General features: G+C 41.2%; 1 protein-coding gene and 1 long non-coding RNA gene across 2 annotated transcripts in view; one reads left to right on the forward strand and one right to left on the reverse strand.

The window, feature by feature from the left end:
* The first annotated feature begins 5,896 nt into the window (after positions 1-5,896).
* On the forward strand, positions 5,897-10,440 carry LOC142097750 (uncharacterized). Its single transcript, XR_012678233.1, has 2 exons — positions 5,897-6,435; positions 7,144-10,440. It is a non-coding gene; the product is annotated as an uncharacterized LOC142097750 (long non-coding RNA).
* Positions 10,441-14,192: 3,752 nt separating this feature from the next.
* KATNIP (katanin interacting protein) overlaps positions 14,193-26,668 on the reverse strand; it is a 137,722-nt gene continuing 125,246 nt past the window's right edge. Inside the window, exons 26-28 of the mRNA XM_075179860.1 lie at positions 21,077-21,237; positions 14,623-14,708; positions 14,193-14,382 (exon numbers count right to left, since the gene is read on the reverse strand). Coding sequence (XP_075035961.1) covers positions 14,324-14,382; positions 14,623-14,708; positions 21,077-21,237 — 306 coding nt within the window. The 3' untranslated portion in view covers positions 14,193-14,323. The remainder of the gene's footprint in view (positions 14,383-14,622; positions 14,709-21,076; positions 21,238-26,668) is intronic.

The raw sequence follows: 26,668 nt of genomic DNA on the forward strand, positions 1-26,668 counted from the left end.
AGTCAGTGGTCTGCGATAGCAAGTTGTACCACTGCTATAGTGAGGAGGAATGTCCAACAGCAACGAGGAGGTGATGAGAGTCAGCGGTCTGCGGAGAGCAAGTTGTACCGCTGTCTGAGTGAAGGAATGGAATCCAAGTGGAGGTATCCGGGTAGTCAGTGGTCTGCGATAGCAAGTTGTACCACTGCTATGTGAGAGGATACTGGAACAGGTGATACAGGAAACAGGGATCAGTGGTCTGCCTTCAGCAAGTTGTACCACTGAATATATATGTGAGGAGGTGTACGGGGAGAGACTGCAACACAGGATGTACACGGGCACCTTAAACACGATCCACAATAATATGCACAATATATATAAATGACTGAACAGGTCTGCAAATAAAGAAAGTCTCTTGAAGTAATCCAGCACAAGATAACACAGTCAATGATGGCAATAGACTCAGCGGATAGCAGACTCCAGAGGAGAACCAACACAGTCCAGCAAGGTATGCAATACGCCAGCACAGTCAATGAGAAGTATGCATACCGTGGTTCAGAAGTAGGCAGTCAGATAGGAGTGCAGCGATACCTGAGCGGCAGGAGGCCGGCAGGATGAGAAGTCCCTGGAGGAAGAGTCTAGTAGGTGCAGCGCACAGGTAAGTAGACCAACAGGGACACGAATCCACAGGAATCAGTAGAACGTGGGACTGGACTCATGGAGGACCCAGGAGAATGGAGATGATCTAGCAGAGGAGTAGTTGATGAGATACGAATCCAATGCTGACAGGAGGGTAGAGACCAGCAGGACACAGGAAGGCGTGGAGTGCGGATCAGCAGCGGGTGGACGATAGCGCTGACAGCAGCAGCAGGGCTCTGCGGACACACGGAGGTAACCAGTAGCAACCAACAGGTACCAATAGCGATGGAACACGGGAGAGCAGAGTAGACCAGGAGCTGTTGATCACGAAGAGAAGCAGATGGTAATAATAGCAGCAGTCTCGAGGAAACACGGGAGAGATGAGATGAGGCTGAGGTGCACAGGAGCAGCGGATAGGAATCAGCTAACAGTCACGATGGTGAACACAGGCGAGTTGCAAGCTGGAGGCTGTAGTGCACGGAGGCAGCGGATAGGAATCAGCTAACAGTCACGATGGTGAACACAGGCGAGTTGCAAGCTGGAGACTGTAGTGCACGGAGGCAGCGGATAGGAATCAGCTAACAGTCACGATGATGAACACAGATGAGTTACCAGCTGGAGACTGTAGTGCACGGAGGCAGCGGATAGGAATCAGCTCACCGACTTGATGATGAACAGGTGAGTGGATGTGGAGAGAAGGCTGTAGTGCACGGAGGCAGCGGGTAGGAATCAGCAAACAGTAACAATGGAATATGATAGCGTTGAAGTGGTATAGAAGACTGTAGTGCACGGAGGCAGCGGATAGGAATCAGCAAACAGTCACAATGGAATATGATAGCGTTGAAGTGGTAAAGAAGACTGTAGTGCACGGAGGCAGCGGATAGGAATCAGCAAACAGTCACGATGATACAGTTGATGGTAGAAGTGGTATGGAAACCACAGTAGTAGAAGTGGTTTGGAAACCACAGAGGTAGAAGTGGTTTGGAAACCACAGGAATCAGCAGCGCTGAATACACGAGGAAACATAGGAACACCTTCAGAGACTCATGGGGAATGAGACTCCAAGATCAGGCAACGTGGTGTTGACCACAGGTGCTTAATATAGGGAGTGTTGCCTGATCTGCCAATTGAGTTAAAGGGACATACACTGAAGTATAGGAAAGGGCTGCGCATGCGCAGACCCTCAGGATGGAGGACGACCACGGTTCCTAAATGTCCGGGAAGAGGCACTCACGGTCCGGTGAGTGACAGGTGAATGAACCACTATGCTCCACTGTGCAGCTAGAACGGACGTGATTGGTCCATACAAATTGTTAAAGCCCTATTTACGAGAGTCTTATAGATAAACAGAGAGGAGCCAGTCGCCAGCAGTATGTGACAACATGAAGGAAGATAAAGAAAGTGAAGGAGGAGGAGAAAGGAGAAGAATAAATGCCAGTGGATGACATTAAAAGAGCCATACCAATGACTCAGAGGGAGATGGAGATGATAGTCAAAGTGCTGAACCAACATGACTATGATTGCTACCAAAAAAAATTACACAAAAATAAAATATATTCTCTGTTGGAAAATACAATTTCAAAAGAAAACTCTGGTTTATTTGGTGGCATTACTTGATAAGCCTGAAAAAAAGGTCTACACAGTTGACATTTACTTTGGTACAGACGCAGGGTCTAAACAGGTCTACTGAACCTATGGACTTGTCTATATGTTTTATACTGGCAATTAACAATACACACACAGATAGATCAAACAACATTAAATACTATTACACATAACACACAAGTAAATAAATGAGACTTTATAGAGATTTGCTACGTATGTGTACATGTGATTACATTTCATGAGCAACACACTTTCCTCCACCTGATATGTGCTGTGGTACAGATGCAGGTTCAACACAGGTGTACTCAACCTATGGACTCTGTATGTTTTATACTACTCATAATAGGTTATATAATTTAGCTTCAGAGTGGAAATCTATAATGTGTGTTTATACAAAGGTAATTGTGATTGACAAAGGCAAGAAACTGGTGGGGGTTGATAGAATCTTTGTGCAATATATGACTGCCAATTAGAGGTATCCTAAATGCAATGTAGAGCTAGTAATTGGGGGAAACCTCTTTGCAATAATTGGCTTGTAATTGATGGGGTGGGCAAGCTCTTCAATGTATTGCTGGCAACTGAGAAGGTTATTTATGTGCAATAAACATCTCGCACTTGGGGGTGGGTAATATATATAGCGCACAATGGAATTTAAATATATGCATTATGTGCACATACAAAAGAATCAAACGTGGTGCTGTAAATATGAGAAAATATACAACTCTCATATATCCATACACAGCAAATATCTTGAAAATGTCCTCAGTCTCAGGAAACACATGCAATGGGGTTACTTCATTTTTTGTTTTGAGAGAAGAAAATACAACAAAAGAAAATAATATGGTGCAGTATTTTTGTAAAGTCCTTAAATTGATACGAGATCGGGTTGGAACAGCACATATTCTATCCATATGAATGTATCACAGTGTTAAATATGATTTTTTGTTAAGGCCTCATAAGGCCTTTGTTCAGCCATTTTATTGTAACTTGTATAGAAATATTATTTGCTAGAAGAGATTATTCATTTTTCTGTTAACTTGCAGTTTTGCAATATGTGAGCCTATGGCCTTGAAGTTGAACTAATAGAGAACACCTGAAGAATGTAACCAGTTATGAAAACAATAATGAGCTTCATATCCAGCTGGTAGTATGGGAGCTATATCCATGGTGTTGCACATAGCATATCTCCAACTCCCCTTGAGATAAGAAATAATAGGCTCATCTGTACTTAGAAGGGGGAGAAAAGTAAACACCTCAAGAATACGTGAGAAAGTTAATCAGTAGCGCTTCTCATAAACTAGTGGTATAAACTATTGTATGCATATGACGTAGGATTCATTTATTCAGTAGCCTATAAAAACCTGTATCTTTGTATCAATAAACTAGAGAATATTCCTTGCATACAGAACTTGGTCTGTGTCAATTCTCTCCAGCTGATTGAAGCGCTTCCAGATATACTTGACACCACAGGCTGACTTGGGTCAGAATTTTAGATTTAACAACTTGGAGGTCGCCACAGAGATTCGCTGTCCAGCAGGCTACAAGACAGACAACGGAGGTTTCCCAGCACACTGAACCCCAACATCCGCGGTCAGTAGATTTCTACTCGTTGGTCTTCCTAGTCTGGGTCACCTCATGTCTGTCTGAGGCACCTGACACGCGAATTTGTGAGTCTCAAGTATCATCTGATTAATATAATACAGTATTAACCCAATTTGTTTACTGTAATTGTATTGTTGATTAGATTTTTGAAAGATGATTGAATTTTGAGTGCATGTGTTTGTACCTATGTATGATGTATAAAGCATAAAAGTCACATAAGACATTGATCAAAGAAGCATGTAATGGAATAGAGGGATTTAGAGAGTTATTGTTTTGAACATTGAGTGAACATTTTAGACACCATCCCCAGAGGTATATCAAAGAAGGGAGATTCTGTAATCTGCCCAAATTGTGTAAGAGAGATTTCCAAAAGACCTTCGTCCCAGATACTGTCAAAGAAGCTATTTAGCACGGACATCCAGTACAAGGAGTCCACAGAACGGGACGTCCAGTGCAAGGACAACCCACAGAAACTAGATAAGAGTCCCGATTTGGACTCAACAGAATACTGTCAATACGAGTAATATAGATAGTAAACAAATGACAGCAGCTCCCTCATAGATATGATGCACAAAGACTAAAGGAAATGGGGGAGTAGAAGGTCTGCAGGGAATTTTTCAAGAAAGCGGGGATAGCCAAAGATATGTGTGGATGGAGAAACAAAGGTGTTGCAAGTGGTAATGTGACAAGAACAAAGGGGTATTGAGATCAAACCCCAAGAGATTGTTTGAGGTGGCACAGGAAAGTTAAGAGATCTGAAAAGTCGAAATATATGTGGATATGCTAAATGCATCGGAAGCTGAATAATGAATCAAGTAGGTTGTATATTATAAATGTGTCCGGAGTGCTGATTGATGATAACATGTTGAAGCTAACTTGTATTTAGTGTAATGCTGGGACTTGTAGTTCCACAGCAGTAGGCTGGAAGATGTCAGTTAAGTTTTCTTTCTCTGTATGTGAGTTTTGTCTCCGTCTTACTGCGTGTGAGAGAGATCCGTGATAATTCACATTGTTTGTTCTCTGTCTTAGTGCTCTATAAGGGAGATGTTTGATTTACTTTAAATCACAATGTTTGTCTGTCTTGTCCGTTTTTTACAAGAGACATGTTTCAAGGTTGAAAAAGTTGTACATTCATTGCTTAATGATAAGCTTTTAAAAAAATACAAAAGAAGTTTTAAAATGTTTGGTCCGATTGCACGGACAAGATTGTAAATAATGTACATTATCACTATAAGTACTAGTGTCAGAACAAAGCTGGCTGGGATCCAACAAGCCGTTTCTGTATTTGAACAAAATAATTTTGTTTCTGAAGTTCAGAAATATAGCTTTCTCTTTAATGAAGTTGAGAATTGTGGGAGTGAGCTTACATGCTGTTTTTATCTGTGTTAAAATGGCGCTGATGAATGTTCTCAGAAATCAGGAGGGTTTGTTATGCCTTTAAAGAAATGTTACGAGATAAAATGTCGTCTGTGAGCGAGACTTAAGTGAATATATTTTTACTTTGAACACGAAAATCACAGAATCTAGAAATATGTGTGAATATTTGGTCACGGGAGAGAGATTTTGTTGAGAAAATGTTGAATGATTTACAGACACAATGTATTGTGTCTAACGAGAGTACTCTGATTTATGAGACAGTGCTGCTTTTAAAATGGTTGAATACTTGGAACCAAGATTCCAGATTGAATGTTTCTAAACCCGGAAATTTAATTAGTGTCATTTAAAAGGGCTGTACTAAGAGATGATAAGAAAGGAGTGGCTTTGAACACTCGCCCAGGTCTCGTCACTTTGACATTCTCTATTTGTGAAATTAGGGACTGCCCCTTTGAGGAAATCAAGGCATGGAACGCATAGCGTCACAGTTAAGCTTTTAGCAGCTGTTCACTGGTTACCTGATAACAGTATACACGCATGTTACAGTTACAGTAATTCCTAGTAAATAAATGTTAATCTCTATGCAAAAGTTTTTTTATTCACAGGTCTCCAGCTGCAAAGACCCATTAGGCAATCCAGATTGCATTGATTTAACTTCCAATGCACCATCTTTGCACCACAACAAACATAAGTATAAACTAATGAAGGATTTAAATAACGTAAACTCTTCTGAGTAATGATTACCTTGTTTTGGAAGAGATATTAGAGTTTATGTGCTATTCACATAGCAAATGCATGAACTAGGTGGTTTTTCTGTATGTGCAGAAAGCAAAAGGTTTTTATTTGTATCCTCATTACAGTTTTGAGTAAATCAGTGTTTGTAAAGACATTTACTGCCCTTATTTACTGTGCTATAATTGTCATATACTGTAAATAATTTTTTTTATTGTGGGTATGGTAATGCATTGATGGGAATTCTATATTTTTACAGAAATGAAAAAGATTTAAGACTTTAAGAGCAATTGTATGTGCTCCTGCATTAGCACTTCTGGATCATAGCAAGCCATTTATACTCTCCTCTGAGCAGAACCAAATGTTTAACCAATTTTAAGCTGAAATAACTTCAGCGCCAGCACTGGCTTTGCCAGATTATGACAAGCCTTTCACATTATTTTGTTATGAAGTCAGTGCACATGTACAAGGAGTACTGACACAAATACATGGTCGCAAGCTAAGGTCACTTGCATACTACTCTGCTTTAGTGCTTGAAAAGAGTATAGATATTGTGCTAGGACACCCAGTTACCTTAACGGTATCGTACGTTGTGACAGAAACCAAGCACAAGCAAAACATTTGTTACCGGCCAGATTTACTAAGTATGAAGATATACAGCACAAAGGACATTCCCTCCTATTGTGAAATGAGTGACATATAACACTTGCCGAGCGCACTGTGTATTTTCTTCCTCCCTTTCCTTTTTTAATTAGAAAAAAAAAAAAAGGAAGCACAAGAGGCCCCAGAGCCTCTCATGTTCACAGATATATGTTAAGACCTTCAGACAAGGGGAATCTGAGTAAACTGTATTTTAAGTTTTTTAAAGGTCCAAGGGAGACCAGAGAGGGGAGTTCATTGATATTAGCAGGAGGAATATAGATTGCACGTTATTTTCCTTTGCTGTGCGCTGTAGATGTGTACTAGACTAGAAAGGAAAGCCAAGTTTGGAAGAACCAGACTCAGGCCCATAGTAATGTATAGATCATTATACATAATTAGAAAATTCTAATATGAAAGTTTAACCCAACCAAATAAAGAAAAGAGCAACCCATGACTACAGGGGTTTACACCCAATGCAGGAATGTGTTTGTGAGTATTGTGGCCCAACACATTATTATATACACTAATAGAACTGATGATGTGGCTTATTAACAGGTTATTTAAGCTAAGTGTTTCTCTTCCAGAAGAATTAAAGTTACCACATCTGTCTTAACCGTTGTACTGTACACTCCATCTAATGAGTGTAAACTTTGTGGAACTCAGAAACCAAGAACCTTTTCCTTGGATTCCACATGCTCCTTACTGAAGCCTATCCTAATGAAGTAGCACTGCTTACTCCCAGTAACGTTACACTTAAGCAGTGCACAATGTTGAATCCTGCTGCCTTATTGCAGCAAGTTTCAAAAGATGGGAGAAGTACCTGTATATATTGGGGTTACCCTAGGGATTTGGGGGAATTCCATTCCAGCTTGAACAGAAAGAAAGGAAAAAAAAAAATGCAAACAAAATTTTTCTGAACATGATTGCATAGAACTAATGAAACAAGAATCTCTGGTTTTATCTCACATTAAAGATAAACCATTACCAGATGCAGACATCACTCTTTTTGTAGATGGTTCACACTATCACATAGATCCTGTCCCGTATACAGGGTGTGCTGTAACCACACACACAGAAATAGTGATTCAACAGACTCTACCGAGTCACATGTCAGCACAAGAAGCTGAACTAAAGGCCCTGACACTTGCATGCATATATGCAAAAGGACAAAGAGTAAATATTTACACTGATTCAAGTTATGCATTTGTAATTGCGCATGATTATGGCCCTGTATGGAAAAGTAGGGACCTTATGGGTTCAGCAAGCAAACCAGTCAATATGATGAACATACCAGGACATTGTTCACTGCATTCCAGCTGTCCTCCAAACAGTGATGAAGATGAAGACACACACAGAGATACTACCCCCGAAGCTAAGTGAAATAGACCAGGCCGCACGAGAAGCCGCCATAGCCCCAGTACCCCAAGGGGAGTCTATTTACATGGTGACCCCCTGACCCCTGTTTGACCAGAGCACACTCCAACTTATGGAAAGACAAGCAACAGAAAATAAGAAAAAGACTTGGGCAATACATGGAGCACTAGAAGTGCAAGGAGTGGTGTAAAGGTCAGCGTTTGTGTCTGCCAAAAGTAGTTTATCCCATTATGGCCAATATAGCACACGAGAAAGTGCATCTGGGAAAAGATGCTATGGTTGTACTCACTAGCAGCTTATGGATAGTACCAGGGTTCGCCCAAGCAGCACAGTCGTTAGTGGCAGAATGCCTAGTCTGTGCACAAAGTAACCCGAGTAAGTCTGTCCTATGGAAAAGCACACCCCAGACATAATATCCCTATAAGAGGATACAGATAGACTTTATAACTTCCCAAATGCTCGGGCTTTGAGAATGTGCTTGTCTGTGTCAACTTCTTTAGTCACTGGCTGGAGACATGGCTGTATAGAAAAGCAAATGCTAAAGCATTAGCCAAGAAAATTGCGAATGAGGTAATCTGATGATATGGTGTACCAGAGGTCATTGTAAGTGACAGAGGGATACACTTTACGGGGCAAGGATTCCAGAAACTATCACACCCCCTACAGATCCCAAAGTTCAGGATGTATGGAGCGCCTTAATGGTACACTGAAATTGAAAATGCAGAAAATAATGGCTGAAACAGGTCTGCCATGGATCTCATGTTTACCTGCACTCAGTAAAAAATACTGCTAGGAAAGACACAGGTTTAACACCATATGAGATATTGTTTGGCACAGCAAACAGAACAGGCTGTTATTTTCCATAGCAACTACACCATGTATATAGTGATTTGTTGAATTATGTTGCCTTATTATAGAAACAACTAACTGAAATACATGGTCAAATATTCTCCTCCATTGCAAACCCTAATTTTGATTCAGGTACCCATAAACTGCACCCTGGGGGGCTGGGTGGTCGTGAGAAAGCACATCAGGAGAAGTCTTGAACCCAGATACAAGGGTCCTTATCAAGTCCTGTTGACGACTCCCATGGCAGTGAAAGTACAGGAAAGAGACACCTGGATTCACGCATAACACTGCAAAGTCTTCAAATCAGGGGAGTCTTGTTCTGATAAATAGAAATGACTGTCTCATTGTATTGATATGTCTTGCCAGAATAATTGTGACTGAAGTAGGGATTAAGGCCTCCCTAACCCAGTATGAAACAGACAGTTAAGTGACATATTGCCTATGCCACTGTGAGAAACATATGGGAAGGAGTGCTCAACAATTTGCACTCATAGTAGAATAAACTCTGAAAATGTCTTTGTGCAGATGCATAACCTCATTGGTAAAGTTGTCAGTAATGATTCATGTTGGATATTGGAAATATTGGCATTAGTAGCAAATGGTTTAGCAATCCTGTTGATCGTATAGGTGATAATGAAACTAAATATATGGCTGATTAAGAAGTTACTGACACTTGATTGTTGTCTCTCCAAAAAGGGAACCACTGAAAATCCCGAACCTCTGATGATCACAGAAATTACTTCTGAAACCTGACCAGACTATGAGTGTCATGAATTATTTGGACTAGCAAAGCCAAAGAACTGCAGAGTTTGCAACAAGAAACTACTAAAGATTGAACAAAGGACATGCAAGGCCTGCAGAACTACTATAGACTCATTAACTATCTTTTAAGAAACCATCTTTTAAGAAACCATCTTCTAAGAAACCATCTTTTCTAGACATGGACATTTGCCAAAATGCATCTCCTCATAAATCAAGTTAGGACAGGGAGGATCACAGGCTTATTAGTGGGGGATGAGTTGACAGATTCCTAAGGGGACCAACTCTATGCATGTGGCCTCCTACATGTGTATAAGTACCTGCTTATTAAGAATGTGGTTCTATAGATAGGATTAGGTAGGTAGGAGGAGAAAGGGTCGAAAATTGAATAAAAGATGGGAAATGTTAAATATGATTTTTTGTTAAGGCCTCATAAGGCCTTTGTTCAGCCATTTTATTGTAACTTGTATAGAAATATTATTTGCTAGAAGAGATTATTCATTTTTCTGTTAACTTGCAGTTTTGCAATATGTGAGCCTATGGCCTTGAAGTTGAACTAATAGAGAACACCTGAAGAATGTAACCAGTTATGAAAACAATAATGAGCTTCATATCCAGCTGGTAGTATGGGAGCTATATCCATGGTGTTGCACATAGCATATCTCCAACTCCCCTTGAGATAAGAAATAATAGGCTCATCTGTACTTAGAAGGGGGAGAAAAGTAAACACCTCAAGAATACGTGAGAAAGTTAATCAGTAGCGCTTCTCATAAACTAGTGGTATAAACTATTGTATGCATATGACGTAGGATTCATTTATTCAGTAGCCTATAAAAACCTGTATCTTTGTATCAATAAACTAGAGAATATTCCTTGCATACAGAACTTGGTCTGTGTCAATTCTCTCCAGCTGATTGAAGCGCTTCCAGATATACTTGACACCACAGGCTGACTTGGGTCAGAATTTTAGATTTAACAACAGTGTGGTGACTGTTTAATGGCACCAAATTATTTTCTTGTGTTGTATTTTTTTGTCTACAGTGAAATAGGCAGTACGTAAGAGTGGCGGGGAAAGTGTTTTTCTTTCATTGTATGCATTAGATAGTTGATATTGTGATTATCCCTATACACTACGGGGCTGATTCATCAAGGCACATATCTACAAATTTTTGGCATATCGTCAGTAAAATCACTCTGCACATGCCCAGAACTGGAAGATAAGTCTGTGAACGCAGCACCACCCACCGCCTACGTTTTCAGGGAATGAACTGGGTGGTGTTGGGGCATTTTGCCGTAGTGAATTTACAATAGGGGCATGCTAAACTCAAGCACACGCAGCCACGTCCAAATCCAGCTTTGAACGTCTCTGCTCTGTTTTCTGCTCTATCTTTCGCTTCAGCTAAAGGGCTAGTCTAAGTTCTGATCAGTAGTGTTGACAGTCCTGTATGCATAATATAACATATGTTTGTAATGACGAGCAGCTATAAAATTGTATTTTATGTTCAGTAGACATTAAAAACATTCTAATAACTGTATATCATGTGAATTTTTTTTAGATTTTTTTTCAAAACTATTTTATTATTAACAGATGGCATTAATTCAAGTTTTTTTTACATTTTCCTGTGCGTTCTTTTGTGAATTTATAATCCAAATAGGTACTGGAGGTATGCTACAGCGTCTTGTGCAGTAAAGCACAGCAGACCTGCCCCATATTTCAAAAGCACGCGTATCTTCAGATCCGTGCCTTGATGAATTTGTAAGTACACAAAGCATAAATACGTGTATATAATATTAAATTCAAGTTGCACTCAGAATACGTGCCTTGATGAATCAGGCCCTATATGGATGGCAAAGGGAGTATCTGAGCAACATGTTGTTGGAAATTAGGTGCATTGTCGCCAGCTCTGTAGGTGGTTGATTACCCCCAATATTTGTGCTGCCACTTTTTTTTCTAGTCTGTCCAGTGTAGCTAGCTTGTCAACCACCCAGCTCACTGAAGGACTTACTGTACTCGATCCAGCAGACAGCTCACCACCTTTGCTTTTGCTGTTGGGCTGTCATGTGATGAGGAGCACTCAGCACAGGGCACATTGCACACTGGACAGACCACCAATAGAAGGTTTTGGTACTACATCCAGCTCGACTAGTAGGGATTGATGTGACTGCAGGATACCTATGCACAACTTTGTCACTCACGAACATTGCATTGGTCATACAGAGCTCCATTAGCCTACAGGAGTCCTGTAGTACCAGTTTTGTGTATGCGACTGATGTAGACACACAGGCTGCACCATTCTCTGTATAAACAATAGAGACAGTGGTGCTCGAAAATCCCAGGTGATCAGCAGTTTCTGAGATACTCAAACCCTTCTGTCTGGTATATTTCCTCCCCATTCTGGTGTTTGGTCTGAATCCGAACTGAACTCCTTGACCATGTCCGCATGCTTTTATGCGTTGAGTTGCTGACACATGATTTCCTGATTAGATATGTGCATTAACAAGCAGGTAGACAGATGTACCTAATAAATTGGCCACGGAGTGTATACAAATCCTTCTGGCTGTACATTCCATGTAGAATATATTATACTATGCAATGTGATAATCTTATAGCTAGCCTAAAGCTGTGGGATATAGCTGTGGTCTGCAATATGTATGAATGGCAAGCTGGCAGCTTTTTCTTTTAAACCTAGTTAGCTGTAGACTACCAGTACCTGCCATATCAGGGGCGCACTGAGGATTTTTCAGGGGGGGTTTTTGCAGGGCACTTTTTTATCGAGGGGGGGGTTTCTGGAGATCCAGAAACCCCCCCTGCGTGCGCCAATGCATATCTATAGTATGAATATAGTAATAATGATCGTTCAGTCTTTGCAACTTATTGCAATTTACTACTAAATAAGTCTGCACAGATTTGTAAATACTAACTCACACATAACATTATTATGTTAATAAATAATATTTGGAATAATAACAACAGATTTATGGATGATTGACAGTTATGTATCACAAGATTTTCTGCACCAACCATGGTAGACATTGTGTTAGGCTAATTATACATACAATTTACAGAATATGAATGCAGATTATATCGCTCAGTCTTACATTGTGCATGCATGCTATTAGATACCTATCTGTGTATATAGTAATAGAAGGATAATATAGTGCCACATTGCTGCTTAGTGTTGTATTTTCCTCCTGTCAGCATCCCCTGTTAATCAATTGGAGCAGAAGTACAGCATTATTTATCAACTATTATTTAAATAGCGCCAACATATTACACAGCGCTTTAAAAGGGAATAATCATTCACAGCACTTCCTGACACAGTGGAGCTTGTAAACTATATTCCCTACAATAAATTAACAAGCCAACTACATTTCCATATACCCATTCATACATACATACATCTAGAATGTCAGCTTGATAAGACAAATGTTTTATCAGTGCTACTACATTGGACAAACCTTTCTTCCTCAAATCCTACAGCTGATAGCAGAGAAGACATCCAGGGCAACATAAAAGTGAGTGTGACTTAACATGGGGGTACAGTTAAAATATAAATTTTGATTTTTTTCCCCAGATTTTGTTTTTTAGAATCTGGTAACCTTGAAGCAAATGTCTTACAGTTTTCTTATAGGTTTCAAAAAATGTACTTCCACTAACAAAATGGGTACTGATGTATTTTGAAATTTTGGAAGAAATAGATTTAAGGTGTTGATAGCCAAGATCATAGAACATTATTATTGTAAATGCAGACTTCTGCTACTTAAGACTTCATATTATGGAATGCAGCAGTGCATTTAACAAGATTTCCTAAACTATGGCACGCTTAAACATTTTGCGCCTGATTCATTAAGGAACACAAAGTGAATGCAATTCGCATTTTTGTTTAAGCAAACGGAAAATGCAAGCAAGTAAACCTGTATTCAACAAGAAGAGGTTCTCAAGAAACGTTTCTAGTGGAATACGGGTCTAAGTACGCTCTGCCTATACAGCACTTGATGTATGCAGACCAACAGAACACACTGCATAATATGTGCACAATGCCTATATACATATAAAGTCCCATCAGAATGCACAGATAAAAGAAACTCAATTATTAAATACATTAACATCTGTTAATAATATAATCATTAATGAAAAAACATTTAAAAAAAATAAATATCTTGATTGCAAACATATTCTTGCATGCTTATGCAACCACCATCACTATCAATTGGCATTTACACATGCCCTGTAGCTGGTGCAAGTGATACGGCTGAAAATCAAGTACCTGAGAGATGTGCAGAGCTTGAATCGGACGGATGTGCATAGCTCAATCTTGGTACGCAGATGGCCTATCATGTGCATTCTCCCCTTCCCTCCCCCATTCCGCCCTTGAATTCTTAGTCTGTCGGAAGAGTTCTTTGCATTCGAAGACGAGTGGCATGCACTTGCATTCATTGTTATAGTCCTCTTCTGAGCATGTCTAGAGAAACTTTATGCAAAATAAGGCACGTATCGGCATTTAGGTTCCTTAACGAATCAGGCCCTTTATGTGCATTAGCAAAACATAAGACAAATTAAAAAAAGAAACACAGTGAAACAAAACGTTTGTTATCTTGTCCTCTTTGTTTTATAAAATGAACCATCGAACCAAAGCTAATTTGGACAATTTAGCTGTTTATTTTTGAAAGGTAAAAAAAAAATATTTTAATATAGACTATTAAATCTTTGTACAAAATATGTTAAATAAATAACTATGGCATCTTTTTTCAAGGTTAAACATTCCTGTTAGAATCTTCTTATTCTCCTTTTTTCTTTGTCTGTTATACAGGTTTTTGGGCGTAATGCTGTAAAAAAAAAAAAGACAAGATACAAACATATCAAGGATATTTTCTTAAACTAGGAATTTCTGTAGGAAGGAATGGCTTCTTAATATCAGGCACCATGATTGAATAGTGAATAAAACAGTCATAATGTTTTGTCCACTATGTTTATAATTGTCTATATAAATCCAGAAATATTGTACAAACCAAGTACACATTTTAAACGGATATTCAAAAATAAAACAGTTGAATATACATACAAACCTGGATCAGCAGTTTGGTTCTTCTTGACGCTGACAATTATTTTATTATCATTCATCATTCTCACATCTTGGTCTTCTACATGGTTACTATAAAGCAAAGACAATATAAAATAGCACATTATAATGGGAGTGACACAAGCACAGTGTACAGTACATATGATTCAGTATAAAGACTTTCTACTTCATATCAACTAGTGATTTGTAATGTTGGTGTAATATAAAATATCAATAACAGAATTATTGTAGAGAAAATCAGTTGGATGAACAGCATAAAATTATTTCAATATTGTGTACCTAGCACATATCAGTGTTTAATGATATGTAACAAAGAAACATTGCTTGGTAAGTTTTTTGGAGGAAGACAACTTCTTGTATTAAATACACTTTTCAACTCTCAGCGTTTTCAAGCGATAGTATCATTTATGCTCCCATTCCCTTTAAATCTATTTCCTTCCAAATATCCTTCCTATTGGATTAACAATATGTGGAGGAGTTCTTCTATTACACATCTTACAGATGTGTCTCTTTGGCTACTATATCTATAATAGCAACTCTTTGTATTTATGCATGCGAAAACCTGCCTAGGTGTTTAAGTCTACCTCATGCACACAAAACAATGTTATTTAACATATAATAAATCACAAATGTCCATTTGGTCATTTTGGATATTGAGAGATATATGTTATGGCATGGAACAGTGGAAAAATACAAATAAATAGATTTAGTGTAACAAACAATGAGTGTCTCAGTAAGTGTGTTAACACACAATTACACTTGGTCGATTCTTGCACTGCCCATAGTCTTTTAATATATGTAGTGTAAACTAATGGCTATTAAAATATTCAATGTCTAAATATCCCATCGCATTTATTCCATTTTGTACTGTACTTATAGATATATGATGTAATCTAGAGAAAATTCTACCCCCTACCACCGGTGGAATCAACATTTACCCTACTGAATTTGCTTTAAAAGATGGTTGTATCAGATTATCCTCAAATTACATTAATACTCTGGCTAAACCTTTCACTGTGATTACTAAAGTGATCATAAACAACGTTTTGAATAAAATTGTATTTAGTTAACTGATGATCAAGGCTTTCATATTTCCCACTGACAAATAATTTTAGAGATCACCATCAAATAATCTACCACGAACCCAAGCAAAATCCCCTTGCTTTTTATCTCCTGATATGTCAAAAGGTAAACTACCAGCAACCTTGTGTCTCAAATCTACTAGTAATTTTTGCTTTCTAACTATAAATCCTGAACACTGAACAGGCCATGTTTCCATGGTACACTAGAAGCTCTATTGCAGTGATGAACATTGTCTCGCTCTTCGAGTCAACTTTCAAAACGGCTGCAGAGAGGAAGGAGGAAAAGCACAGTGCATCTCCTCATCCGTTATGCAGCATGATCTTCCTGCGTTGTGCATGACATAATCATAATGCAATTCGGTTACCCTCTGCTGAAAAACACACTGATTTATACAGCAAAAGGACATATATATATGTTTCTAGTATAAAAACAAAAGGAGATAGTGCTAGGTTATAGTGCAGTCTTCAAAACCTTGTCCTTTGTGGGTATTGGGAATTCATGGCAATATTTCTATATTGATTTATATTGGTACCTGTGAGGATACTGGGTTTCTAGAACCAAAGTTCACTAGGTTATCCATCCCCTTTAGGTTCAGAAAATGCCAAGAGGAGAACGAAAGATATAACACTTTTCTTCCAGTAAATCAACAGAATATAAAACTGCACTCTTTAAACATTAGGTCAACGGATCACCAGTGTCAATAGGAGTCCCAGCAAGTTCCCCACCCACCTTAGCTACTGAAAAGTTCCTCAGCCAAAAGAGTCTGTCAACAGAAGGTCCAGGAAGTCTTGGGATCTTGCTGTTCCCAGCCTCTTAGCCAACTTTCCACCAGCGTGGTGGGGCTCTGGGCATCAGTCTCCGTACTCCTGTGGGTGCACCAATTTACCCAGAATCTGACCAGTATCTCCCGATGGAGATAGGAGACAGGTCCCAAGATGGAGCAACAGCCTGCTTCCTCATCTACATGACCGCAATGATCACCAGGTCTGGTGGTAGAGAGCAGAAACTCAACACCAGTCAGCCCAATACCTTCCAGGAATCAATCCTCAGTATCCGACCCAGCTGAAGATGTCACCAGGCCTGGGCTATATGCTCTGCATCTATGGATGACAGCACCTCTGCCTCAGGTTACCTGGTGGCAAAATCCATTAAGGTCAGGATAAACTTCTTCCCAGTGTGACTGTGAATTGCTAACGGGCAAAAACAATATCTATGGTGATCTGGGCAAAGGGTTCTTGGATGACAAGAAGCATTGCAACAGAGCTTTTCACAAGGAGCTTTATACTGTTTTACTTCTTGGGAGACTCGGAGCCTGAAGTTACTTAGCACTTGGGCCAGAGTTTTGCGAGTACCAAAATTCTCCACGGCAGGGATATTATGGGCCAGGGCTAGTAACTGTGGCTGGTAGGGTCGGGGTACCACCAACTGCCTAACCTCCGTCCCTGGATCCTGATCTCCTGTGGACAGAACCCTTGTCCCACACAACCTTACTTCCTGTGACTCCCTCTGCCTCCGTGTAAGCTGCACGTCTCAGTTTAGCTAGGGAAGAATCCGTCCATTGGGAAATTCTAAACTCTGCTCTGTCCACCTCCCCAAAGTCTAATTATGGTACAGCATTTGATACATCAGGGTTACTCACCGAGGGTGCTATGGACTGTTCACTGGCTCTTGTTATTGGGGTAGGAGGGGTTGTCCCTGGGTCCGTTTTGCAGGACTGGCTGTCACTGGATGGTTCCTACTCTGACTTGGGCTCACTGTTTGGACAAAATGGGTAATGAGTCCTTTGCACAAAACGTTACCCAAAATTACCTTTGTGGGTAGTCCCTTTAAAACCCCCACCTCCACATGCCCTTGTCCCACCCCCCAAGCCAAATGTACTCGGGTCACTGGGATATCAATTTGCTGGTCCCCCACAGTGGCAATTCTAACAGGCTGCCCTTCAATAAGATGGGAGCTGAAGATCACATTTGGTTCCACCAGCGTAAGGGAGGCTCCCAAATCTCTTAACCCTTGTACCTTGCACGCCACCGAAACATCTTGGAGGTGACCCCACATGTTGCTGGAGCTATTCTTTTCCTTCCCCACAAACAAGCTTACCACATAAGACCACATCCTCTGCCACATCAGGATGGGGTGGGGCAGTTTGCACGCCCATTTGGTAGTCTTGCTGAACGTACTAAACCGCCGACACTGGCCTCTGTCGAACACAAGGAAATTGTCCTCTGGACCAGGGACACTACCTCTTCAGGTGACCAACTTGGTGACAATGATAGAACTGCCAGGTGCCCTGTACTTGTGCCCTGGGTCTCGTTGGCTCCCCCATCATAGTTCTCTTGAAATTCCCTCAGTTAAAGGGGGCCTCTCCTGCACACGCTCTGTTGCAATCGGTCGGGACCCTCCCCAGCAGGCACATAACTGTTTACACTATATGCTCTCCATCTGAGTCGACTAGCCACATAATCATCAGGCAGCTCGGCTGGATCCTCAGGGATCTCAGGTTTTAGGTCAGCCAGCCATTCCCATATCTCTGGAGCCATTTTTAAAGTCAGCTCCTCCAGGATGATTCAATTCTGTACTTGCTTCACTGAAATTGTCCTCTTGCCTTTCATCCCTCTTGCTGCATGCCCTCCTCAGCTGGCTGGCAAACTCTGCATGTGATTGTGACCCACTTTTGTTCAGGGTACGAAACTTGTACCTGTAAGTTTTTGCAGTCACCTTGAATTTGGACAACAGTGCTTTCTTCATTGACTCATAGTGTCTGCAATCCTGGAGGGTTAACGCCTGGTAGGCATCGAGTGCTTTTCCAGTCAGACTCTGCCCCAAGTACCTGGACCATTCCTCCTTCTTGATCTCATGGAAACTCATCAGGTTCTCAAAGACCAGCAAATGGGTGTCAATCTTCCTCTCTTTTCACAAAGGGTTGGGACCACACTATATTCCAGTTGGGGTCGTCTGTGGGTCTCCTTATGCCTGCCTGTATGACTCCTGCTGTTTCCTGTGAGGTCACTCCTTCCCTGAGTGCTACCAGCCAGTCCTGTAGTACTGCTAGGCTGTCGTTGGGCACTCCGGGTGTAGTGTAGTGCTGGGGTTTGTCCCATTGGGGGTGTCAGCGATTCCTCCGCCTCCCCTGACTCTTCCATCTCCTCTGTTTGGGCTCTCTCCTACTCTATTAATCGGCCTGCCACTAGCACCTCTCAGATTTCAGAGTCCTCGTAGGAGATCCCATACCTCCTGCAAAATCCCAGCAGGCATTTTGTTTTTAATCTCTTTATCTTCGAATTGTATCAGAGGTACATTATAACATGAGAACACTGTGAAAAAGTGCAGTGTTTCATATACATAAACAACAAAAAAGCAACTTATAGAGTAAAGGGCCAGTGAAGTCATGTGAAGTCCCGAAGAGAAATCTACAGTAGCTATACTAAAAACCTATAATTTCACAGTTGGGAGCTTCGGTCTACGTGGGTAGAGATGTGGGGGGCTGGTAAAATACCTGTACAGATGCAGGGTTTTTATGTCTATATTGCAAGGTAATGGGTGGGGCAGGTGCAGAGTGGAAGTGGGGGTGCTGTTTTTTAGCCTCCTGATAAGTTCTCTCCCTTTCAGCGAGCCTGCTCTTGTCTGCCTCAGTGGCCATCTCTGCAGGATCCCCTATAAGTTCCCTTATTGATACTGGTGCTGGCCTCTCATCCTTACAGAGCCTACCTGTATCAGAAGAAGTGTCCCTGCACTCTACCCAAAGTCGGGACTGTGTGATCCCACAGTCTGCCACCAAATGTGAGTATACCAGGTTTTTAGAACTGAAGTTCACTAGGTTACCCGGCTCCCCTTAGATTCAGAAATCACACAGGCAAGGAGGAGAACAAATGGTACAATGCAATCTTTACTTTTCTTACAGTAAAACAACAGAATATAAAGTGGCACATTTTAAACAATAGATCAGCAGATCACCAGTGTCAATGGGAGTCCCAAGCAAGGTTTCCCACCTACTTTAGAGACGTAGAAGTTACACAGGCAAAATAGTTTGTCAACAGAAGGACCAGGGGCTCTTGTTATTTTGCTGTTCCTGGACTCCTGGTCAACTCTCCACCAGTGTGGTAGGGCTCTGGGTATCAGTCTCCCCACTCCTGTGGGTGCAACAATTTACCCAGAATCTGCCGACTATCTCCCGATGGAGTGAGGGAGAAGTGATGACAGGTGACAAGATGGTGCAACAGCCTGCTTCCTCAGATACAGGACCACGCTGATCACGCATTCTGCTAGTGGAGAACAGAAACTCAACACCAGTCAGCCCAACAACTTCCAGGAATCAGTCCTCAGAATGAATATCCCCTCCCACCCGGAGTGGCTACTTATATCCATGGTGCTATTCCCACTGTATTTTCCCCACCTTGGGCAAATCCCTTGGTCTCTCCTTCTTAAACATTGGTGGGTACTTGGCTAGGGATTTGGAGTGGGAGTAGAGATGAGCTGGTTTTCCACAGTGGCTCCCTTGCTATGTCCCTGCCACAATGTCTGGCCCAGTCCTATGGATGAAAATAGGTAATACTTATCTTTCTCCACCTCCAGATCTTGGATAACACACAGTCCCTCCTGAAATTAACCTCTTCCACGCTTATGTTATGTGTCAGGGATTCCAGCCCCTTCCTTCTTACAGGTTTCCCCATGTCCGCCGGGCGCAATTTAAAAACTGGCCCTGGGGTGACAATACATGTAAATCCAGTGGATTGATGAGCCGGTGAGAGATGTTCTCATGGCAGTGTGGCCAACCTGTCACAGTATCCATATGTATGCTGCAACATGTAGTACTCTGTATTGCCATACTACCGTGGAGCTATCCAAATTTGCTTTATTTTGTTAAATCTTCCTAAGCATTTTGAAAGCTTTTATAAACCAATACATTACTGTGTGACTGCATCTTATTGTTACATCTTTTATTACAGGAAACACATACAATTAGTGTTATAGCTCCTTTAGTCACCTAACTTGGGAGTTGTGAGTCTAAATTCGGTTAGGTATCAGCAACAGGTAGCCACAATTAACAATGTTTTGAACATAGGCTGCTGAAACTCAAGAGATTTTTTTCAGCTCTACTTAGCTTTCCTCTCTTGTGGCCGCCACCACTTTGATTCTCAATCATGCGTACCACACAATTGAAATCCTGTGCACCCTACACTAGAACAGCATATCTGCAGAGGGGATGGACTCTGAGGAGTGACGTAACAGTTGTACCTTTGTGAAGACCATAGCCGGAGCGTGGCCAAAGTATGCATTGGTATGTCACCTGAAAAAGAGGAACTAAATAACATGCTATACAAAAGCAATGTCAGGCATAAAGCAAAAAACTGTTGACATACCTAATAGTGGTTCGTTTGTCTGCTTCTGATATTTTCCTATCATTTTGAAAGAGTATGGTATGATACGGTATCACGGGATCACATGTTGGCAGAATCCCATGAGAAATGTGCTTAACTAGATTTAAAATCCCATTGTACACAAGCAGGTCATCCACAAGGAGCTGGGGAGAACATGCAATAAAAACAGTAAAATATAAGCTGCACTAAACTGTAAATACCATTTTACAATGGATGAAGATGAACACTGCAATGTAATTGGCAAAGAAACATGGTTATAGAATACAGAATACTATAAAGATGGTGAGCAAATGTCAGAAGATGCTATAAACATATATTTGATCAATATATAATTTATAATAATTAACATTGTGATTACTTTCACCGCTATGATAGCAAAGCAGCAGGAAGCCAATGAATGCTAACACTGTTGATCATTACATAAAAATATGGAAAAAATATCTATACCTCACTGCAAATAAAATGCTGAAATAAGCATTATTACACAATCAAGCAGAAATGTAGAGGAATGATACCAAAATTCTGGATTAAACTACACATCCCTCAAGAATACATTTTTGATGGATGACTTCAATGAAACAGAAATGGGACAAATACTATTTTTATGTTTCAGGCAAAAAAAACAACTATGCAAATAAGCCATTAAAGCTCTAAAAACCCAGCGGGTGAGGCATTGACTCAAAGAGCTGCTATGGAAACAGCATTATGCAGAAGTTTATTCACCTTTTGGAGTGGTGTGTTTGACAATTGTCCCTAGGGAATATAGCTTTTAAATCTCCCTAAAGCCGTGTCATTGTTTCACTATATCACTGTAGCTTGTCACCCCTACTGAGCGGAGCAGCATATCCTTCAGTGAGGAGGACAAACTTACTGTTTGTGGGTGGATGATCTTTGTCAGTACAAGCCCTGGCTATGCTCTAAAAACCCAATGGGTGAGGAACTTACCCAGAAGTATCTTAGTTGTAGTATTCCTTGGTGCTAGAATGCTCACTGCCTTTTTATGTTTTCTGCTATTTTAGTAAGGCATATAAAACACTGAACTCTGCTTTCTATATAGGCACAAGTAGCTGTGTATCAATGGAAGCTATGTGTACAGGGAAACAGCAGTGGCACCAGGAAGGTTTGACTGCAATAGACCCCCCCCATAAAAAACTAAAAAAACAAGGCACATCTTTGTGGCACATTTGTAATTCAAGTGGGGAAGGTAGCAAAATGTTTGAGGTTAGGGGGCAAGAGAAGATTTAATAATAAAAGTTATTGTAAGATCATAGTCTTGCATCCTGCACCAGCATGAGGAGACATTAAAAGTGATGTCATCACTATGATGCAGCATGGGGGTAGACAAACTGTAGCCAATCAACACTTTCAAGACAAATATTGGTTAAAACAGTAATACACTCACTGATGGGTGGTAAGCATGATCTGCTTAACTGATAGTTGCTGAGGCCTTCCATTGGAACTTTAAGCATACTAAGCTGCTGCCTGACCGCAAAGGAATGGAATTGTGACTTAAGGGTCTAATCTTATACCTTATGCAAGAGGGACTGAACTATCTGGGTTAAAAAAGCATAGGTGAGTATGGGGGCAGTTTGTGGTCTAGGTTTCACTTACCCCTAAGATACTGAAACTGCAGAAGATATTGCTGCAAATTGGCCACAGACTTAGGGGTATATTTACTAAACTGCGGGTTTGAGAAAATGGTGATGTTGCCTATAGCTACCAATCAGATTCTAGCTGTCATTTTGTAGACTGCACTAAATAAACGACAGCTAGAATCTGATTGGATCGAATAGGCAATATCTCCACTTTTTCAAACCCGCAGTTTCTACTATATAAAAGCCTAGTGGCGTGTGTCTGTGTGTGGAAAAAAAACAACAAGCTGCAGCGCCACCTGCTGGGCGGAGTTATACAGTGACCTACTAAATTCTTAGTGTCTGTAGAAAAAAAACCCTCAGAAATGGCTGAAATTTGGTATACTAAGATGTTTTTAATTTGTTAATTTAATTTGTTAATTGTTAAAAGTGGTTATAAAGATTTTAAAAATATATATATATATTTCTTGAAGGAGAAGTGACAGTTGGGAGTGGTTGGTGGTTGCCAGGGGTGACAATGGGGAGTGGTTGGTGGTTGCCGGGGGTGACAGAGCGAAAGGAGTGTGATACTCAGGACCGCTGAGAGAGATCCCTGTGTCTGGATAGACATCTGGATAGATGTGGCGATAAAGATGAAGGATGAGGTGATGGAGAAAAATGATGAGGTGGTGACATGTGGACAAAACTAGGGATGTGCACCGGCGACTTTTGGTGTCTCGTGTTTTGGATTCGGATTTTCGCAATGTTTTGGGTTCGGATTTGTTTCGCAAAACACCTGCCGAAAGGTTTTGGTTCGGATTTAAGGTTTTGGATTTGGATTTTTTTTGAAAAAAGCATAAAAAGTTAAAAAATCAAGTTTTTGGGCTTATTTTAACTCCTACGCTATTATTAACCTCAATAACATTCAATAACAAGCATTTCCACTACTTTACAGTGTATTCTGAACACCTCACAATATAGTTATTAGTCCAAAACGTTGCAACGAGGTATCTTTCTGGACTGCGTAGTGGAGTGGTCCCCACAATATAATAAGAAAACCATCAACTGGTCTTAATCGCACCAAAAAATGTACCTGGACTGCGTAGAGGAGTGGGTCACCACAATATAATTTAAAAACCCTGAACTTCTATGATTTGCACCAATAAATGTATCTGGACTGCGTAGAGGAGTGGGTCACCACAATATAATAAGAAAACCATCAACTGGTCTTAATCGCACCAAAAAATGTACCTGGACTGCGTAGAGGAGTGGGTCACCACAATATAACTTAAAAACCCTGAACTTGTATGATTCGCACCAATAAATGTATCTGGACTGCGTAGAGGAGTGGGTCACCACAATATAATTTAAAAACCCTGAACTTGTATGATTCGCACCAATAAATGTATCTGGACTGCGTGGAGGAGTGGGTCACCACAATATAATAAGAAAATCATCAACTGGTCTTAATCGCACCAAAAAATGTACCTGGACTGCGTAGAGGAGTGGGTCACCACTATATAAATTAAAAACCCTGAACTTGTATGAATCGCACCAATAAATGTATCTGGACTGCGTAGAGGAGTGGTCACCACAATATAATTAATAAAAAACCCTCCACGGCTCTGAATTTCCCCCAAAAAAATTCTGGACTGTGTAGTGGGGTGGCCCCGGTACTAAATTTGATACCTGGGCCACAATACCTCCTCCAAGTTCCAAGTGTAGTGTTTATAACATATTAACACTACACTAATTCTAGCACGTCAAACCCTCTTGTTTTAAATAATGACAGGGCATTTAACTTTTGATTAAATTTGTTGACATTTTCTTTTACCTTTTGAACATGGCAAATGACTGTTAAATGGTCACATAATGCCAAAAAAATAGTTGCAAGATGGAATTGTCCTTGGGCCCTCCCACCCACCCTTATGTTGTTGAAATAGAACATGCACACTTTAACAAACCAATCATTTCAGCGACAGGGCCTACCAAACAACTGTGGCTGAAATGATTGGTTTGTTTGGGCCCCCACACCAAAATAACAATTCATCTCTCCCTGTACAAACTAAACAGGCTCTACTGAGGAAAGATGTCGTCCTCATCCTCAACTTCTGATTCCTCTCCCCCTACAGCGTGTACTTCCTCCTCCTCACACATTATCAATTCGTCCCCGCTGGACTCCACAACCACAGGTCCCTCTGTACTATCTGGAGGGCAGTGCTGTATTTCATTGAGGAATTGATTATTCATTTTTATAAACATCATTTTTTCAACGTTGTGAGGAAGCAACCTCCTTCGCCGCTCACTGACCAGGTTCCCCGCTGCACTAAAAACTCTTTCCGAGTACACACTGGAGGGGGGACAACTCAGGTAAAATAGAGCCAGTTTGTACAGGGGCTTCCAAACTGCCTTTTTTTCCTGCCAGTAACAATATGGACTGTCTGACATGTCTATTTGGATGGTGTCAGCAAAATAATCCACCACCATTTTTTCAATTGTGACAGCATCCAATGCAGCGACAGTAGACATGTCTGCAATGGTCGGCAGGTCCTTCAGTCCGGACCAGATGTTATCAGCATCCCTGCCAGCGCCTCTTTTAGGAAAACTGAGCTTTTTCCTCGCAGCCATAGATGTGGAAGAAAATGAGGGTGGAGCTGTTGGCATGTCACGGTCCTCTTCAGAGGACAATCTCCTGACCAGCAGGTCTTTGCACCGCTGTGGACTTGTGTTCGCCGGAAACAGAGACACAACATACGCTTTAAACCGAGGATCGAGCACGGTGGCCAGAATGTAATCCTCTGACTTTAAAAGAGTGACCACCCTCGGATACTGGCAAAGCGTACGAAGGGCTTCATCCACAAGAGCTACGTTGGATCGCAATGCTTTACCAGCTCCTCCCTCACTTTCTCCAGCTGCTTCTGCAACAGCCTGATCAGGGGAATGACCTGACTCAAGCTGGCAGTGTCGGAACTGACTTCTCGTGTGGCAAGTTCAAACGGCTGGAGAACCTTGCACAACACGAAAATAGGTCTCCACTGCGCTTGACTCAGGCGCATCCCCACTCTTTTGCCTATGTCGTAGGTGGCTGTGTAGGCCTGAATGGCCTTTTGCTGCTCCTCCATCCTCTGCAGCATATAGAGGGTGGAGTTCCAGCGCGTCACAACCTCTTGTTTGAGGTGATGGCAGGGCAGGTGCATGCTTTTTTGATGTGCCTCTAGTCTGCGGTAGGCACTGGCTGAATGCCGAAAGTGTCCAGCAATTTTGCGCGCCACCGCAAGCATCTCCTGCACACCCCTGTCACTCTTGAGGTAATGCTGCACCACCAAATTAATGGTGTGTGCAAAACATGGGACGTGCTGGAAATTGCCCATATTTAATGCCCGCACAATGTTACTGGCATTGTCTGACACCACAAATCCCCATGAGAGTCTAAGTGGGGTAAGCCACTGGGAGATAATTTCCCTCAGTTTCTCTAATATGTTGTCAGCGTTGTGCCTCTTATTAAAACCTGTAATACACAATGTTGCCTGCCTTTGCACGAGCAGCCATTTTGTAGCTGTTGCTGCGGAAGGCGATGCATCTACCCAGTGGGCTGTCACAGTCATATAGTCCTTCGTTTGCCCAGAACCACTTGTCCACATGTCCGTGGTTAAGTGGACAGTGGGTACAACCGCATTTTTCAGAGCACTGAGGACACTTGATCGTACTTCTCTGTACATTTTTGGTATCGCTTGCCTAGTGAAGTGGAATCTCGACGGGATTTGGTACCGGGGACACAATACCTCCATCAACCCTCTAAATCCCACTCCACTGATGGCGGACACCGGGCGCACGTCTAACACCAACATTGCAGTTACAGCCGCAGTTATACGCTTTGCAATAGGGTGACTACTATCGTATTTTGTGGTCATGGCAAACGACTGTTGGACGGTCAATTGTTTTGTGAAAGACTTAGCGGTCTTACGACTTCCCCTCTGGGAAGATGACCGACTAACAGCAGCAA

This window comes from Mixophyes fleayi, chromosome 7, assembly GCF_038048845.1.
Source record: "Mixophyes fleayi isolate aMixFle1 chromosome 7, aMixFle1.hap1, whole genome shotgun sequence".
Lineage (NCBI taxonomy): Eukaryota > Metazoa > Chordata > Amphibia > Anura > Limnodynastidae > Mixophyes > Mixophyes fleayi.